This window comes from Nanorana parkeri, unplaced genomic scaffold (genome assembly GCF_000935625.1).
Source record: "Nanorana parkeri isolate BGI_ZX_2015 unplaced genomic scaffold, ASM93562v1 scaffold916, whole genome shotgun sequence".
NCBI classification, from domain to species: domain Eukaryota; kingdom Metazoa; phylum Chordata; class Amphibia; order Anura; family Dicroglossidae; genus Nanorana; species Nanorana parkeri.
The window spans coordinates 626,993-647,092 of record NW_017307184.1 but is presented as its reverse complement, the minus strand read 5'-3'; the positions used below and the strand labels follow the sequence as shown (position 1 = coordinate 647,092).

The window sequence follows — 20,100 nt, the reverse complement described above, 5'->3', positions numbered from 1 at the left end:
CAGTAACTATGAGAACTGGATCTTCTACAAAGCAAAGTAGAAAGGAACCCTGGGCCTGGTGGATGTTCTAGAGGCCCGGCTACTACCTTCATTATCCACCAAAAAAAAGGGTTATAGTGCAATGAGCTAAGCAGGAGGATGAAGTTAGTGTCTAAAAGGGGGAGAGGAGGCATGCCATTGCAGATGATGTGCATGGGACTGCTTCTCTGTGTCTATTGTAGTCTTTAAAAATGTCAACCAAAAACACGGGGGACCAAAGCTGCTGCTAATAGTGTAGAGAAGGATAGATATGCAAATATTTCTTCACCTTCTGTCCTGTGAAACCATTGTCAGCAGGACAAAAAGCGAGAATAAATCGTTCTCATGGAGAGCAGTGAAACCCCAACAAGAGTTCTAATCCTTTCCCTCTCTAGCCAAAAAAGTAATTGGCTTCACATACACGCTACCCTATCTGTGATGAATTTACATTTTCTGATGCAGTGCCGTTGCAGTGTGTTATTTTAGATGTGTTTTACATTTTACAAGTGCTAAGTCCATGTAGGGCAAAATGACAAGTTTACTTAACTACCACCCTCCTCAACTGCAAATATTCATCTTCCTTTAGCCAGCCGCCCCCACCATCACCACCACCACTCTGATCAAGTTCAGTCACTAGAAGCACTGATTTCCTTAAAAGCCAATCCTCAAAAACTAGTACTGTCACAAATTCAATTTACCTGGAAATACCAGGTATATTTTATCTCCCAGTGGCCAGCTGCTTCCAATGCTAATAACAACTTTCTTTACTGTAGCAAAAGTCTTGTGCGTATAACATTTCTTGATATACCGATAACCACTAGACCAAGCATTTACAAATCTGTACTTTTGTTTGAACCACAATAATTAATACGTATAAAAATAAGTGAGAACAAATATGAAAGTCTCCTCAAAAAAGTAATTTGAAGCCCAACTCCAGAAAACCACTTCCAGTGGGAGCCCACTGCAATGCAAAGGTTAAATGCTTGCTAAGTCTAGTGGGAGTACAAACTAGGAGACAAACATGGGTTTTTTAAGGTGCAAACACATTTTTTAAATAAAAATTACATCTAATAAATATATTTTCGAATTAAGACATCAGTAAACATTCATAAAAGACATAAAATCAATTGATCAAATAAAATCAGTTCAAACCGCAACCACGGCCATAATAACTACAGTACAACTAAATATCCATTGTATGGTCTAATTGGACCAACGTCCATAGAGATCCTATTGTCTTTTCTATTAATTGTGCTTTTGTTGCCCACTATAGCAAGATACGGTTCATGAAACGTATGTGGTTTTGAACTTTCACTGATGTTTTAATGGAAAATGTATTTAATACATTTCATTTTTATAGAAAATAAATGATGTACTAGTACCTTAAAAGCCCCGTATTCTACCCCTAGTTTCTACATGTACCTTTAGGGGGTGTGGTGCAACTTTCTCCTATGTACCCAACAAAAACAGTGTGTATGAAGTCTAGTAGGAGATGAAGAGACTGTATTACGTACCTTAACCCTGGGTCCGGCAGGCTCTGACACTCTGCCGTTATTCCTGGCTCTTCTCCCTATCTCTTTGCCCTGGCACTCCGGGCTGTGCACAGCCCTTGGACTATTAGCTCTGGATTGCATGTAGAGGAGGCAGGTGTTTGTCCATGGCAGGGAGCACCTCAAAGAGGAGGCTTTGCAGGGGTGCTACAAGTTTTTTTCTTGTACCAAGAGTCGGACTTTAGGGATAATGTCACTACAACACAAAATCTTTATGTAACAAACATACACTAGGATTTCCTTTTAAGTTGTAGTATTCTTGCTGTCCAAAAGACAAATCAAGGAATCAATTCAAGTGAGATTATTAACCCAGCCCTGGAGAATAGTTTCAGTAGTGATATTGGGCCATACTGGCAAAAACAGCATTGTAGCGGACAGTGTGATACATTTGGAAGATGTACGCATGTTATAAAATAATGCAAAATCAAAACTCCAACAAAGCAAGGGTTCCGTCTCTTTTAACGGCAATCAAATCTGTTTTCTGGATCAATGGTATCTTCTGCTTCACTAAGACAGGACCCCCTGTTGCCTTCAAAAACCTATTCAATCATTTCAGGGTAGTTTCATGCTTCTTTGAATTATAACTAACAACAGTGACAAAGGTTGAATACCTTTATATTTTGTAATAAGGAAAGTGCTGTGTAACACTATGTTAGCTTTAACAGATTTCTTTGCCTATATTCTCTCTACACGTTTCTAATTAAATCTCTTCAATTATCTTTTGATCTATTTATCTCCTATTTGATCTATTTATCTCTTTAGAAAATATAAATGTTCTTTTTAGTTTGTACACTGGATGAACTAGATGGCTATGTTGTTTATGATATACCACGCCTAGAAATACCACCGAATAAAAAAAAAAAAATCGAGGAAGTGCAAAAAAAAAAATCTCTGAAAATGTAGAGCACAGCCTTGAAGCCAAGCTCAATGGAAATTAAAAGTAGCAATTTCATTTAGTTTTTTTTAACCAATTTTTTAACCATTTTGTTGCACCTAAAATCAGTAAAGTGCTTTAAATTGCACTGTCTTCCAGTAATTGCAGTTGTGTTACATCTTCAATTTTGTGGAGAAAAAGAAGACTTCTGATGGGTTGCTGGGGGCAACAACTCAAATTTGTACTTGTTTTCTTTTCTCCGGTTTTAATAAAACATCTCTCCAAAGTGTTATGGAATCTGCACTGCTTCAAATTGTTTCTTAATTCCCTTAGTTATGTCCTGACTTTGCATGAATATACCATGCCATTCAGTATTGGACTCATGCAGTTAAGTTTGGCAGGCTGATTCCATTATTGGTTTGCATGCTCTTCAATCTGTTGCATGTGCTTAGTCTTAAGGTGCCCATACACTGCTCGATTCTCGTACGAGAATCGCGGGAAATCCCGCGATCGTACGAGAATCGAGCAGTGTGAACGGAGACGTGCGACCGTTTCTACTGTACGGTCGCACGTCTTCCGTCGAACCAGCATGTTCGAAAACCAGCCGGGAATCGTACGATTCTCGGCTGGTTAGAACGGTGCTCGGAAGACAAATGCCGAACGGGCCGGTGTGCGCACACGCACACTGCCCGTTCAGCATTGCGGTCATCGGAAGCCCGCCCCTCAGGGGGGCGGGCTTGCGATGATCGAGAGTGCGATCTGCCTGTCCAAGATAGGCAGATCTTACGTTTTTTTAATCCCTGTACAACCATCGCAAGACTAAGGTCTTGCGATGGTTGTAGAGTGTATGGCCTTAGGAGTATAGTAGGGTGCAGAGAGGTTGATTTGTTCTTTAACTGCTTGAAGACCAGGTGTTTAGATCCCCTACCTGGCAAGGGCATTTTTCAGTGTTCAGCGCTGCAGTACTTTGACTGACATTTATTCCGTCACGCAATGCTGTACTGAAATGAATTTTATACCATTTTTTTGGGATGGATAGAGCTTTCTTTTGGTGGTATTTAATCACCACTGCGGGTTTTATTTTTCTACAGCTATACCAGTGTGCAGTAAAAATGGATTTCACATAAGCTAGGTAAAATGTGCAACTGCATTATTATTAAAACAAGTAAGCTAATATCAATGCTATGTAAACAAAAACAAAAAAACATACTACACAGATTTTGCAGCACACCTTAAAATACCTACATATAGCATAAGTCATGCTTACCTGTATTAAATAATTATGCCATAAGTAGGAAACTTCCCATCATCAGTTAAAAAAAGGCTATATTATCAGCATTCACGGCTATGAAGTTTAAGCTATGAAAATGGTTCAGTCCATTAGCCTGGCAATGTAAAATATGTAATATCTATTTCACAGTTCAATAGAACACCATATAGTCACTACTTTAAATTAATACCTGGTGTCATAGCACTTACACTGATGTCAAATGTCATACGGAAATGTCTAGGTAATCACATTTCTTTTAAAGAAACAGTTATGTAGTTTACAGAATCTTAGAATGACCATTCAGCCAACCCGTATGCTGACTAGGAAGATGCAAGCAAACATGAGACATAATATAAAAAATAGTAAGAGGTGATGCTCAGCCTCTTTGTCCTACCTGGAGTATTCAGCAGCCTTGACATCTTACAGGAATATGAAATATATTGTTGACATTTCTCAGCACTGTTTGTGATTGTTGAGATTTGATCCATGCTTGTGCTGTAATTCAACTGGAGTACTACTCGCTTCTCTCTGCTTGCACCAACAACTGATGTTTGAGGTAGAAGATCATGGTACAAGGTAGTCCATACTTTATCCTCTGTTGGGAAAAAAAACATGTTTAGAGTAAATAAGGTTTGTTGTAGCCAGTATGATTATAAATAAGAAAGATCTACAGAGTTGCTGGGTTTTTATAGTAAATGACGGGGTATATCATTAACTACCGATGGCTGTTTACATACAAGCGATGGCTGTTTACATACAAGCGGTCAGGCGTCTCTAGAGACGCCCGATCGCTTGCAGGATCTGCGGGTGTGCGCCGCCCCCCCCGTACCTCCTCCTGCTCGTCTCTTCGCCGCCACTGCCGGTCCCGTGTTTTCCGATGTGGCCGGTGCGGCTGGTCCAAAACCACCTCAGGAACCCCTCCCTTCCTGTTTGCGTCTGTGCCACCTTTTCCATGACTGTTACAAGGTTACAACACTATCATTTACTTTTGCATAGATTCTTCTTGGTCATTCCAAGTGAATAGGGTGATAAAGGCTGGAATTACCCTTAGTAAATCTTGTTCATAGAGATGTATTAGAAATTGGTGAGTGATTCAGATGAATGGTCCAGGCAAAAGTAAAATATCAGTTTTTTTGTAGTCTTGCTCTTTTAGTAACATGTGGTGTTAACATCTTGTGTCCCTGGTGCAAGAAGGGTGAGCGAGCAGATCGAGTAGTTCGAAGGACATGTTCTAATTACCATAATATGTTTTTATTACAGTTTCATGCCATATTCATGTTAAACATTAGCTTATTATTGGGAGTGTTGTGCAGTGGAATATATATCACTTAAAGAGTGAAATAATGACATTTTTATATAGAATGTGACTACATGCAGTGGCGTCGCTACAGGGGTGCCTGGGGGGGCAATTGCCCCCCCTAGGCTGTTCCTTGTACCATTTTCTCAGGGGGGGGGGGAATTTCCCAGTTCCCCCTCCCCCGAGAAAATAGTCTCTCCCTCCGCCACTCTGACTGGCCGCACCGCACAAGCAGCAGGTGAAGAGGTCCCACGACGTCACTTCTATCCGTCCCGATGCCGACTCCACGGCACACAACCGCGGAATTTAAAGTATGTCCTGTGCCTCAGTCTTGTCAGCTACCGAGGCACACTGCTCTCCATCCTGCAGAAGAAAAAAAAATGCTACTTACCTCACCGCTCTCCATCCTGAGTTCCACGCTGGAAGGCTGCATTCTTCATTACTTTGGAGCACACTGACATGCTGATCTCTCCAGCACCCTTGTGTGTGGAATGAGAAGTCTGCTAACTGCAAGTATACCTTTAAGTTGACAAAGTTAACCCTTCACTGACATTGCTGGGATTGTTATTAATTTGTAAATGGTAAAAGTAATGTTGCTATTGGAGTTTGATTTAAAGGTCTAATGTTAGTCTTAGGCCTGGTTAACACCTGCGCATACTGAGGACGAGTGGCGAAGTGTGTGATCTAGAGCTGCAACAACTATTCGATCTAGTCGATTAAAATCGACGATGGAAAACGCTGTCAACGTTTTCCATCGCCAATTTTTCAGCTATCAATTAAATTGCCTGTTCACCATTCCACGCCGTACCCCGCGCCGCACACGCCCACCGCACACGCTGGTTAAACCGTGCACGCTGAGGACATGCCTCTGCTCCTCTCCTCTCTGTGAGCTTCCTGACTCGCCGCTGCCCGCCGACAATCAAGGGCCCACGATTCAAAGTAAGTCACTCAGCAACGACATTCTAAACCTTTTTAATGTTTCCTGTTTTTAAAAAAAAGCGGCACACTGCAGAATACCAGCAGTAACTGCCTAGTTTGTGCTTTATAGCTGGTGGTATTTTGCATTGCTGTATAATGTATTGTTGAGATTTCAAGTCCTCTATACAGTGGCAGAACTACCAGGGTCACATAGTTGCAGCTGCGACTGGGCCCTAGCATTGTGTCACTTGGGGGGCCCAGGCAGGAGGAAGGGAGCCCTGGTAACCGGCGACATCGCAGGTTCCCGGGCCCCCTACCTTAAAGTGATATTAAAGGATAATTTTTCCCCCTCCCCCAATGTTAGTGTAGGGACTTGCTATCTTCTTCTTTCCTGTAGTTGTCAGCTGTCCCACCAGCGCTGATGTGGGTCTCTGATCCAGCGCTGACTTCTCTGTCCTCCTCTCCTCTGCTGTCCCACGGAGTCTGTGCGGGTGCACGCTGCTCCATATACTTACCTTGTGTCTCTGCACATCTCCAGGCCGAACATCTGAACTGCTCATGCGCCCGGCCCAAGATCTTTTGCAGCCGCCTGAGAAATTTTCAGATGTCGGATGGGAGCACGGAGCGCAGACACAGGTAAGTATTAACCCTTTGCAAAAGTTTTTTTTTTTTAATCGTTTTGCATATACCTACTGCTTGCTAGCAGTAGGTATATGCAAAAAAGTGAAAGTTAATATAACCCTTTAAGTCTGGGGCACTCCATCCTTCACACTGTGCCTGGATCATGTGTATCACAAAGCTCTACAGCAACAAAACATAGTAATGTGCAATGTGGATGACAGACCCATTTTAATAACAGTGATGTGCCACATGTTGGCAGAGATTTCATTGCTGCACACAAAATGTCAGGATGTGTAGAAAAAAGGACAAACAACTGCAATGTAATGTATTATTACAATTACAATAAAGCAACACCTTTATTTTCTGTCCCGACATTAGACTCTGGATCCGCCCCTGCCCGCTAAATTAGGCTGCCACTCCGGGATTCGAATCCTGTATACCGCAACCGCTGAGAGCTGATGGCATTGGAACCTGGTGGTTGCGGTATTCAGGATTGTGGGCGGCGTTGGACATGTTGCAACTATCGGGCGCCAATGCCACGGGCTATTAAATCAGCTCCCGGCGGTTGCAACATGTAATCCGACGCCGCCCACAATCTCCCTCTTCATCTTCTCCATGGTGTTGAGAGGAAATTACATCACTCTCAGCACTCTATGGTAGATAGCCGCACAGGAGGGAGACATCCAACCATGCACTTCTGGCCCCGAGTCTAACCCATCTGTCTACATACACATAACTTTTTATTGTAATATATATGTATGTATATGTGTGTGTATCATTGCATACCGTATTACTCCCCGAGTTGTAATCTTATTTATATATACTTATTTAGTTTTTTCAGTGGTATGATTTATTGGTGAAAATTATTAGTGCCCCCCCAGTTTTGACTGTGGTATCTTATGTGCCCCCCCTATATATTGTTCCTAGAGTCGCCACTGACTACATGCCTTTCATTTTGCCATTTTACCTTTATGTGACACGGTATTTAGCTTTATTTTTTTAAATCTTTTTCATAACCTGCACTTTCCCCTAGGTCCAATAAAACAGTAAGAACTGTGGATGGTAAACCATAAAGACATATGGAAAAGATAAACAAATACTACAATATTAAACACTGTTTATTATCTTGTTCTGATATATGCTATAATATATTTTGTTCTTATTTTGAGTGTATTACTCTAAAGTTATGCAATTTGTTTTTCCCGTAATAAAAGTAGAAGGCCCAATTCACAAAGCTTACACAGCAGGATACATATCCTTATGTTTTAAAAAGTGACAGGCACTTTCAGTGTCAAATTCAGAGTTCAATGAGATTTAAAAATTACAGCTACATGGTTAAAATAAAGATCCTTACCCCTGTGTTAAAGCTTTGTAAATTAGGCATAATGCAAATAACAAATACATCTTGTTGGGGCAGAACCCTACAAGGAAGGGTGCTAAAGCATAATGAAAAAGTGCATACTTTATTCTCACCTACCCATCTAGTTAAAGGAGAACTATGAGGTGAGTGCTTTTCACTCACCTCATAGTTCTAGCCAACCTGTGACAATGAGACTGTCACAGGTCGGCTCAGTAGATCGGGAGGTGAGCGAACACATACCGGCGTTCGCTCACCTCTCGATCCTATCACGGCTCTCTGCTGTGTCAGGGGAGGGGCTGGATTCCCCCCTCCCCGCTCCGATCTGCCAGCACTGACTGACGGAACGGATGGGGGAGGGGGCGGGTACAGCTGGCTCTGCCTCTAGATTTGCAGAGCCAGCTGTCATTCACGCAGCTGGGCAGATCCCGGCAGAATTGTCGGGATCCGCTTCAGCTGCGGCGTCCCAGTATACCGCGAGCAGCAGCTCGCGGTATAGTGCGGCGTCTCAAAATACCGCGAGCTACAGCTTGCGGTATACTGAGCCTAGGGTGACGGGAGGACGCTAGTTTGTGTCCTCCCGTTACCCTAAGGAGAACTATGGGGAAAAGCCTTAATCCCATAGTTCTCCTTTAATATACAATATGTATGTTAGGAGGTGAGGTGAAATCTTCTAATGTGGACACCTATTCAGGTAAAACTGTCTGAGAGTGATTCTCCCTTCAGTTTGGGGCATCTACCTCTCATTTTCTATTGTGTCTCTGGGACAGGAAGAAAGAAAACTGAGAGGACCTTCAACCATTCCCTACTGCAGCCTTTCTCAACCAGGGTGCTATGGCACACTGGGGTGCCTTCTGGCTTCCTCAGGGTTGCCTCAACATTTTGTGATGGTAGGATTCTGATGTGAATGGGGAACTTTAATGTAAAAAGAAGAATTCTGAAATGAGGGGGAGCTCCTGATGTAAAGGGGGCTTCTAATGTGATGGGGGGCTTAGGATGTAAAGGGGGCTTCTGATGTGAAGAGGAGTCTTTGATGTAAAAGGAGGGGGCTTCTAATGTGAAGGGGGGCTACTGATGTAAAGGGTGACTCTGGTGTGAAAGGGAGAATTCTGATGTGAAAAGGGAGAACTTTGATGCTAAGGATTGAACTACATTTTTCATTTGTTTTTGCATGGGGTTTCAATGGTTTCATCGCTGACCTGGAATGTGGATAAGGAATTCTGATCCTTCTGCCTTTTGAATCTGCATGCTTGTTCCGGGTCAGCATCAGCTACTCAAGGGAAAGTACTGAAGCCAGAGACAGCCAAGCAACTAGTATTCTTGGAAGGAGGTCAACAATTGATATTACTATACCAAGCATTTGTACAGTCCTGATTAGTGATGGGCCGAACACAACTCTGTTCAGTTCGTATTCGAACATTCGAATGGCCGAAAAGTTCGAATATGAACTTGAACCTAATGCAAGTCAATGGGGGTCGAACTTTCTGAAACAAATGTCCCCTTTTAAGAGGGCTTATATGCAATTTATTGGCCATAAAAGGTGTATGGGGCTCAGGGTACTGCCCTAGGGGACAGGAATCCTATGGGGAAAAAAAAAACGTTTTAAAGGAGCAGTGATTTTAACATCACTTAAAGGGTAGGAATAAAAATGAAAAATTCCTTCAAATATTGTGCCTGGGAGGGTCCCCATAAACTGCCTGTAAAGTGGCAAATCTGTAGGATGTATAGAACCTGCTGCAGCAAAACTGACATTTGTAAAAAAAAAAAATACTCTTAAAGTGTGCACATTCCCCTCCCACAAAATAGCAGACCCTTTAGGTCTGGTAGAAATGTTGGGAGGGACCATTTTTTTTTTAAAGGGTAGAATTCCCCCTAAAAGTCATACCAGACCCTTAAGGTCTGGTAGGAATATTGAGGAGGCACCCCATGTAAAAAAAACAAAATACAAAAAGTGTATGTGGTTCCCCCTCAAAGTCATACCAGGCCCTTAAGGTCTGTTAGGAATATTGAGGAGGGACCCCATGTAAAAAAAAAATAAAAAAAAGTGTGTGGGGTTCCCCCTTAAAGTCATACCAGTCCCTTAAGGTTTGGTAGGAATTTTAAGAAGGAACCACACCCCCAAACATGGAGGAAACAAACATGGGCCCCCCCCTAAAATTCCATACCAGACCCTTGATCCGAGCATAGGCCTGGCAAGTCCGGAAAGGGGAGAACGAGCGAGCAGCTCCCCCCCCTCCCACACTAGGCCACATGCCCTTGACACTGGGAGGGTGCTTTTCCAAGATCGCCCATGGAAAAGCACCTTGTCCCCGTGCCAATATAAATTGAGATATCTAAAGCATTAGATTAATACCTATAGCATGTTGGAGAATTTTTTTGTGAATGCTGGTTAAGAGGAATAAAAATTTATACTATAAGGCAAAGAGCAATATGCAAGTTAAGTAACCCATAATGACCAATACGAATTTAACTTTTAGTGACTGGTTGACATAAAATGTTGTCCTTCTCACATCATTTTGCTGTTTTATTAAGTTTGACTGAGGCCACTATTGATGAAATTTATGGAACATTTAAAGAACATTGTTCTACCACAAACCAACCAATATATACTGTATATATGTATATGGGATGTCCCGATACCAATAATAGAAATGGGGCTGATACGGGGCATTATCATGAGTACTTCTACTCATGAAAATGCCAGATAGTGAAGCCCAATACTAGCCCTTTACATTTTTAAAGAAGAGCGGCTGTCTGGGGTCACGTGCTCGCTTTGACAGTGCCTGTCCGGTCACACATTTCCTTTGCCTCCTTCCCGGCGCCCACAGAGAATGGCACAACACTTGACAGCCTCACACCCAGCCCGCCACGAGCCCAGAACCCACCTGTTCAGCAGCCCTGGAGAGCCAGGCACCCACCTGCAGAGCCCAGTAGAGCCAGGCACCCACCTGCAGAGACCAGCATCCACCTGTACAGCTCTGAAGAGACCCACATGCAGCCCTAGTGAGATCTGCATGCAGCCCAGGTGAGACCCGAACGCAGCCCTAGTGAGACCCGAACGCAGCCCTAGTAAGATCTGCATGCAGCTCTGGTAAGATCTGAATGCAGCCCTGATGAGATCTGAATGCAGCCCCGGTGAGACCCAAATGCAGTCCTGGTGAGACCCAAGTGCAGCCCTGGTAGGAGCCAAATGCAGCCCTGGTGAGATCTTCATGCAGCCTTGGGGAGACGCAAAGGCAGCCTTGGGGAGACCTGCACGCAGCACTGGTGAGACCACACACAGCCCTGCATAATTGCTTTATAATCATGGATTGATGGGATCTGTAGTCCTCTATTGCTGGTTGCCATTCTCCATTGCTGAATAAACATGGATTGCTGAGATTTGTAGTCCACTATAGATGGCTGCCATTCTCCATTGCTGTATAATCATGGATTGTTGGAATCTGTAGTAGTCCTCTATTGCTGGTTGCCATTCTCCATTGCTGGATAATCATGGATTAATTTACATTTCTTCATTATTATAAAGAAACTGCCCTAAAATCATAAGTCTGCATTATTTTAGAAAAGATTTGTATGGCAGGGAGAGGGGGCGCTCTGTGCCAAGCCTGTGCTCGGATCAAGGGTCTGGTTAGGAATTTTAGGGGGACCCTATTTATTAAAGTTTTCCACAATGCATGGAAACAAAAAAAATATTCAGTCAAAGTTTGTTCACTGAATGTGGTATTTGTTTAGCATTGCAGATCCAAAACTGTGCCAAATAAGACTGTAGCTACTGTATACATGAGAGTGGGTCCCCTTGTGAGTTAGCAAATGTCATTCTCTGCATGGTGACTGACAGATCATCAGGAAGGAATCCGCAATGTCATTGACTGTGGAGCCTTCCACCTGCTCCCACAAAGTGAGGTTATCACTTGATATTTTCGCTGCTAGGCTCTTTTGTACTCAGCATCTCATAAACATAATGCAAATTAACATAAACCTACGTTGTAAATATACCATGTGTCTAAGCAGAGGTAATTTAGAAAGAATGCCTTCTTCCCAATGAGACCTTTTTAAATTTATGTTTACCTTCAAAGTAATGATAATACAAAGAATAATGGTAATAATAATGATTAAAGGCCAGCATAAATAAACTACATTATTTTCATAAATTGGTTAATGTAAAAGAGCTTCTAATACATGCATTGAAAAACATAATGCTTGTTGTAGAAGTATTATAAACCTGATTTACAAATGGGAAATAAACAAGAGCAGGTAGAAATTGCTATGGTATGCTCTTGTTGAGTGTTCACATGAGCTTATAAATGCCGAAATCCAGAAATTGTAGAGACCACCAGCACATCATATGCTTAAAGTGTGTCTAAACCCAAAACCATAAATGTTATATATTGCAGCTTACCAGCTCTTAAATGTGGTGGCTGCATTCGTTTTTTTCCTTTGCTTTCACATAGCGATCCTTCCAGTAACACACTTCCTGTCTTGGGTGGCTCCACCCTTTGGAGGAGCAAGGGAGCCACCCTTGGACAGCAGCATTGTCATCCTCTGGACAGGGTAGTGTTAGATGCACTATAGCACTCCAGCTAACACTCTCTAAACAGTTACAGTGACAGTTTTTTTTTTTTTCCTTTTGGGATAATGGTAATACATATATAATGTACTACTACTAATAATAATAATCATTATTTTTTTAATTATATAAATACATAATATTTAATGTAAAAATAGTAAATAAATAATAATCAAAGCTGACCATTGTAAGCACCCTTGTCAATGTTAAGTGGTTTGTCTCAACCCTCTATGTGCCAGTTTTGCTAGTCAGCTTGGTCTGTTAAAGGAAGGTGAAAAATAACAGATTTCCTGGCTGGATCATCAGGTGAAAATAAAGGAAAAAAAGTCCTAAAAAAAAGAAAACTAGGGCAGCCACAACATGTAAGGATTGGTAAGCTGATAAAGAGTACATTTTGGGGTTTTGGGTTTAGATATGCTTCAACATAAGCAATTTATTATTTTTAGAGTAACCAATATTTGCTTAAGGAAAGAGTTGGTTAGAGATTAAAAACTGCTCATGTTTAAGCCTGTGGTGTGTTGGTGATCTCTTTTTATTTTAGGTGATCCGATTATTAATACACTTCCTGTCCTACGGTGACAATGCTCACTCACTGTATCTGAAGGAACAGCGTTGCCACCCTGGAACAGGAAGTATGTTAGACCAGCAGATACAACATGGAATGTGCTTACTGGAGGATGTTATATCAAATAACATTAAATCCTAAAAGTTTGTATAAATTTGATTTAATCCTTTAGAGAATGGGCCCTGCCCGCACCCCTACAACCAATGCCCCAGTGCTTGTGGGGAAGAGGTACTTGCCCCCATCAGCAAAGGGACAAGGTGCTTTTCCAGGGGCGAACCTGGAAATGCACCCTCCCAGTGCCGAGGGCATGTGGTCTTGTATGGCAGGGAGAGGGGGCGCTCTGTGCCAAGCCTGTGCTCGGATCAAGGGTCTGGTTAGGAATTTTAGGGGGACCCCATGTTTTTTTTTTTCCTCCATAAAATTGCTACCAGACCTTAAGGGCCTGGTATGACTGTGAGTGGGAACCCCACGCACGTTTGTTTTTGTTTTTGATTGGGGACCCTCCTAAAATGCCTTGCAGACCGTAAGAGAGTTTGGTATGACTTTTCGAGGGAACCCTATGTTTTTTTTCCCTTTTATTTAAATGGGGTCCCTCCTAACATTTTTCCTTGGGAGGAGGAACCGCTCGTTTTTTTTTCTTTATAAATGTAATTTTTTCTTTATAAAAAAAAACTATATTTTTTAAAAGTGTTTTTTGCATTGATACATGTCCCCCAGGGCAGTACCCGGATCCCCATACACTTTTTATGGCCAATAACTTGCATATATGCCTTCAAATGGGGACATTTTATTTTCAGAGTTCTGGTCCCATAGACTTTCATTGAATTCAAAGTTCGAGTTTGAACTTTTTCCATGTTCTAAAGTTCGAACTCGAACCGTACTCAGGTGTGTTCGGCCCATCACTATTGGCGAACCACATCTTTTAGTAAATTTACCGTATGTAGGCCATAACGAATGTGCGTGAATTGTGCAAGCATAGTCATTCTGTAAGAATATTGTTCTGGTTATTTGGCTTGCGGTTGCATTAATTCCACAACACATGTGAAAGTTCTTTAGCAAATCAGGACTGTCTATAGCTTTAACTAATAAATAGTATCACTACATGTGACAACTAAAAGCATTCAGTGAGCTACCAACACAACCCAGAACATACAGCATCTCTGCTGAAGGCAGAAAGCCCCCTCCACTCTGACTCAAGCAGGGGGTATATGTTTGCTGTAGAGAGATCACAAATGGCTGGCATAGCAATATGTTGGCAGCAAATGACCAATTGTGACAACAAATCGGCAAAAAACCTGCAATTGTTAGAATATGTTGCCACCCGATGATTAAACGTGACAATATGTGCACAACAAACAGGCAATCATTACAACACATGGGAAAGAAATGGAAAATTATGACATGTGGGAAACAAGTGGTCAACTATGACAATGTGGTGGCAAGCAACAGACTATAGTAACAATACTCCAGGTTAGTTACACTATCTATGCCCCATTCACATGTGAGTGTAAGCATTTTCAGGTGTTTACTTTTTTTTGAGCATTTTTTTCACACTTTTTTTAAGCATTCCTTTAAAGTTTATGGAGGCAGATTCTGCCCAAAAAAATCTCACATACTTTCTTGAGCAATGAGCAGCCCAATGTTCAGGTATGGGCACCAGTAAAAATAATGAGATTCTCTATGTTGAGCATTGTTGCTCTTAAAAAAAAATGCATAGCAAAAAGCTTAGGATTGAAAGGAGCCTTATGTTATGTTGATAGCTAACCAGGGGCTGTTTCATAGCACAAGAATATGTCCAGTAGAGTTGAAAGTAAAACCCCTAAGTGCTGGTTCACACCTGGGCGTTTTACAGCGCTGATCAAAGCACCTTATCTTTGTCTTCTGCATTGACTCCAATGCACCAAAAGGTGAAGTTTTACTGGAATGTCCCAAAGTAAAAATTCTCAATTTCCCCCATCCCGATCCTCTGCCCAGGGTAGGTACATAAAATATGACACAATCACAGCTGCAGATAGCAGAAATGATTTTTACAGATATTTATATATAGTGGCAACAATTCATGCAGCGCTTTACATAATGCACATTCACATCAGTCCCTGTACTCAAGGAGCGTACAATCTAAGGCTCTTATCTCACATGCATACAGCCCAATTTAGAGAGGATCCAATTAAACATCCAGCATGTCTTTAGAGTGTGGGAGTGTGCAACTGCCCCCTTGCACCCCCCAAATTGGTGCAGGGGGGCAGTTGCACTGATTCCAGCAGCTGTGGTGTAATACATCCAGTTTCCAGCAGAAGCACTGATTTAATTTAAGTTGTTTTCTCAGCAGCTCTGCTCCCCCTCCCAGTGTACCTGCTTTGTGTTTGCATCAGAGATAAGAAGGCTTAAAAGCAGCTGAGCTGCTGCTGGAAGAGAAGAACAGAGTGAGCTGAGCTTCTGCTTTTAGGACTTCTATTCTACTGCTGTGTACTTTAAGGAAGGATAAATCTACAGTGCCTGCAGCAACTGAGGTAACTGAGGGTTTGTTTAAAATGATGATGCTGAATGTAGGTTTACTTGGAAACCTACGCAAGTGTAGGGAGAACATGCAGCTAATGTCCTGAGTAGGACTTAAACCTGGGACCCCCAGTGCAGCAAGGCAGAAGTGGTAACCACTAAGCCATTGTTCTATCAATCACTCCTGCTCTGCTATTGATCAGCTAGTGTGCTGGTAACTGTGGGAATTTAATATTCAGTAGTATTGCTAGTAATTAAATCACAGTTTAAAATTCTAAAAAGAAGTTCTATCTTAAAATCCATAATCACTAAGAGCTCCAAGAATTACACAAGTATGTATTTACCTTGCCATAATAACAGAGGACATTGAGTAAAAATACAATATTTTTTTTTACTCAGGATACCTTCAGTAAAGATACCAATAAATAGATAGTGCAGTAACTGTTATTGTGTAAATGTAACAGAAAATGTATATACCAGCCATAAATATGATTTTAATGTTACTTTGCTCACATCGGGCATCTTACCAAAGTTTAAGTTTTCCATGGACACCTATACAAATGTCATGGCCTGTGCTTTTATGGGCAGTTAGTTCCTTTTCATAACACAGTTCATAGCACTTTGCTTTGCAATAATATTGTAGGTCTTAAGGGGACTGCAAATATTCTGAAGCAGTAAAGTGCATTGGTTTAAGGATATCCACTTTCATTACTAGAAAACAAGTGTAGCTAAGCAAAAAGTGAGGGTCACCAAGCCTTGGATCATATAATATACTGAAAAGTTTTGCTGTGATTTTCTATATGGTAACATAAGAATAGATACACTGGCTGGGGTCTATTCACAAAGCTGCCGAAGGATCTGGACGTAGCTTCGGCCGATCCTTCAGCTAGCTTCGGCCCCAGGACCCCTTCGGTTCAGTAGAACCGAAGGGGTGCTGTACGGGCTATTCACAGGCAATCACAGCAGGCCGGAAGCGGTAGGCTCCCAGAGTGCCCAGGAGAGTTTTTTTTTCTTTTTTTTTTACAGCAGCAGAGCCGCCGGACAATAGGAAACTATTGGGCTGAGCTAGCTGTCACTGCTAGCTCCGCACAATCGTTTTCTATTTACTTTTTTTTACTTTTTTCACTCTTTTTCTGTGCTGCTCGGCCCCTCTGTGCTGCTCAGCGGCATTCGGCTATTCACTCACTGCTGTTCGGCATCTTTAAGAATAGCCCGAACAGCAGTGAGAAGCCTGCCGGAGGTTCGGCTCAGCCGATCCAGATGTTGGATTGGCTAAATCAAACTCCTTCTGCATTTCGGGTTGGCCGAACAGGCTGAGCATGTTCGACCAACCCGAAGCCACGCGAAGCAAGCCGATGTACGGCAGAAATCAGCCGTACCAGCCTGAAGTGAATAGCCGAACAGCGTTCGGCTCACTTCACTTCAGATCGGTCATTCACTCGGCTGCCCTCAGCAGCTTAGTGAATAGACCCCACTGCCAGAAAGCTGAATTAGCACTTTAATATTGTTCTATTTCAACTATGTTAAAGAGAACCTGTCAAAGTATAAATAAGGGAGTTGTCACAGCAGACATGTTTTTAAAAAAGCAAGATCATCTGAGTCACACCTCCCAACTTTCTGAGATGAGAAAGAGGGACACCTTCCAGTGCAAAGTATTTAGGCAATGGACCTGCCACGCCCCCAGTTATGCAAACCATTAAGAATGTACAGTTTATGCCAAAATTATTGGTTAAATCCAGAATTGACTTATTTCCTCCATTACTTTTTATTAAACTACTAATTAAATTGGTGCAGGGGGGCAGTTGCACTGATTCCAGCAGCAGTGGATTATTACACCCAGAAGCACTGATTTAATTTAAGTTGTTTTCTCACAGCTCTTCTCCCCCTCCCAGTGTACCTGCTTTGTGTTTGTATCAGAGATAAAAAGGCTTAAAAGCTGCTGAGCTGCTGAGCTGCTGCCGGAAGAGAAGAACAGAGTGAGCAGAGCTTCTGCTTCTATGACTTCTATGCTACTGCTGTGAACTTTAAAGCTGTCCATACACCTTACAATTATCTGCAGATTTTCTGTGGTCAGATGGAAAAGGTGAAACAGATTCCTCCATCTACATTTAACTTTTTTACAGCAATCATATTGGAAACCTGCAAGCTATTTTCCAGTGACCCCATGCATCTCATGATGCCACTCAGCCCCCTCATGCTATGTATGCCCTGTGATTGCAAAGTCTGACTGGAAACTGCTTGAACATGCTTTCCCTGTGCCCTGATGCTGTAGGCAGCCGAGTGAACGACCGACCTGAAGCGAAGTGAGCCGAACGCTGTTCGGCTATTCACTTCTGGCTGGAACGGCTGATTTCAGCCGTATATTGGCTGAAATCAGCCGCACATCGGGTGGCTTCGTGTGGCTTCGGGTCGGCCGAACATGCTCGGCCGACCGGAAATGCAGAAGGAGTTCGACTCAGCCGATCCAACATTTGAATCGGCTAAGCCGAACCTCCAGCAGGCTACTCGCTGCTGTTCGGTCAATTCTTATAGATGCCGAACAGCAGTGAGTGAATAGCCGAATGCCGCTCAGCTCTGTGGGACCGAGCAGAACAGAAAAATAGTGAAAAAAGGATTGTGCGGAGCTAGCAGTGACAGCTAGCTCCGCCCAACTGTTTTCTATTGGTCGGCGGTTCTGCTGCCGTCAAAAAAAAAATTAAAACATTTTCGCCATAGAAATGCATTGCTAGATTACTATTGGCTATTTCAATTTGCAAAAAATAATTGCAATTTGCAATAGCAAACTAGCTATCGCACCCACCCTCTGCTGCTGTCAATCACTAGAGGGGACCTGATGGAGAACTGCAGGATTGACAGCAGCAGTGGGCGGGTGCATTAGCTAGTTTGCTATTGGCTATTGCAAATTGAAATAGCCAATAGGAATCTAGCAATGCATTCCTATGGTGACATTTTTGTTTTCTTTTTTTTATTCTGACGACAGCCAACGGCTCAATGTCAGAATGAAAAAAAAAGCAGTGTTTCTCTTCTGGGCGGCTGGGAGCGGGAGACTCCCGGAGTGCCCGGGAGAGTTGGGCTGTCTGGAGATCATATTAGTAGCTAAAATTAAGACAGAAGCAAATGGATAAGAAAAAGGAGAAACAATTGGGTCTGCCAGAAGCCAAGGTTTGGTTGGCAGAATCATATAAAAGGCAACATGTAGTGAATACCTTTTGGTTCGGTCACAAAAAGAAAGAAGCTGACAGATGAGGATTTAGAAACAAAATTAAATGCAGTAGAAGTAGGACAAGCATTGAGGGTCATTATGGGAGTAGACTGGCATGGGAAGGCGAGAAATTGGTAAGCGCAGAATGCTCAGGGCGACCCACTGGCACCCGCAGATGCACTCTTGCAAAACAGGGTGAAAGAACTCAAGGATAGGAATATTTTTATTCAAAAGAGACTCCAGGTGACACATAGAGGGACTTTGTCGGACCCTTGCGTCCAAGACAGCCTCATAACTGTGTCTAAAGCTTAGTAAACCTGTGGAGAAGTCTCTGATTATAAAAATATACAAGAGCCTAGTAGACAAGAACAAGTACTTTCTGCAACGAAGTATAGTTGACAGATTTAAAACTGTGTGTCACTAGGAGGTTTGTGAGTCGTAGAAAGTCAAGGACAGACTCTGTAAAAGAGGTCCTTACTGTGCACGTAAAAGAGGTCCTTACTGTGCACATAAAAGAGGCAGGACAACTTTGTAGTATGTACACACCCAGCAGGTGTGTTGTGCTGGGCTCTGCGTGAATTGCAGGGTGATGTTGTGGGAGTTGACTCTGTGTTGTGTTGCTTGCGTTGATGAGTGCAGGAATGTGGATGCATGGGTTGGCCATTTTTGTCTGAACTGTGGAGTGGCATTGTATATGCGTCGTGTGCATGATTTTTCCATGTATGGCATTGGTGGAGGTATGCTTTTGGAGACTTTTTGGTTGATAAATATGTTTTGCTGTGTGAAGATCGCACGCACCTGGTGCGTGCGTGTGTTTAAGTTAGTAAATCACCCCCTATGTGTAAAATTGTTAACACATGTATCAAGAGGAGGGATGGTCCAGACTATTCTGAGCAGGTTTGAAGCACCGGGGATACAAACTTACTTTAAAAACATTTTTGTACACAATGTTCTACTTGTGCTTCTATCAACCCAGGTAAGTCCCTAAAGGTCCCCAAGGGTACATTCCCACAACCAGATACCTTTTCCAGAATATTTGTATGGACTGTATCGAATTAACACCAACGGAAGGTAAGAAATACTGTCTGGTTATTGTGGATATGTTCTCTAAATGGGTAGAAGCTTTCCCCACAACCAAGGCTGACAGTATTACAGTAGCAAAGTGTCTAGCCAGGGAAATTATACCACGGTTTGGGATCCCAGAAAAGACAAAGATCCGGAGGAGTGGGAATTAGCAGAATACCTACGAGCAGCACTAGAGACCAGAGCAAAGTATCAGAGACCCCCAGATATAACCAGAGAGACAGACCACGTCCTCAAGCTGGGAGATTGGGTATGGATAAAGGTAATTAAGCGAAAAACATG

At 42.5% G+C, this 20,100-nt stretch overlaps 1 protein-coding gene across 1 annotated transcript in view; it reads right to left on the bottom strand.

The window, feature by feature from the left end:
* Positions 1 to 556: 556 nt before the first annotated feature.
* The window catches only part of LOC108794943 (contactin-associated protein-like 2), a 575,529-nt gene continuing 555,985 nt past the window's right edge, over positions 557 to 20,100 (bottom strand). Inside the window, exons 12-13 of the mRNA XM_018566095.1 lie at positions 4,107 to 4,307; positions 557 to 696 (exon numbers count right to left, since the gene is read on the bottom strand). Of these exons, the coding sequence (XP_018421597.1) occupies positions 557 to 696; positions 4,107 to 4,307 (341 nt within the window). The remainder of the gene's footprint in view (positions 697 to 4,106; positions 4,308 to 20,100) is intronic.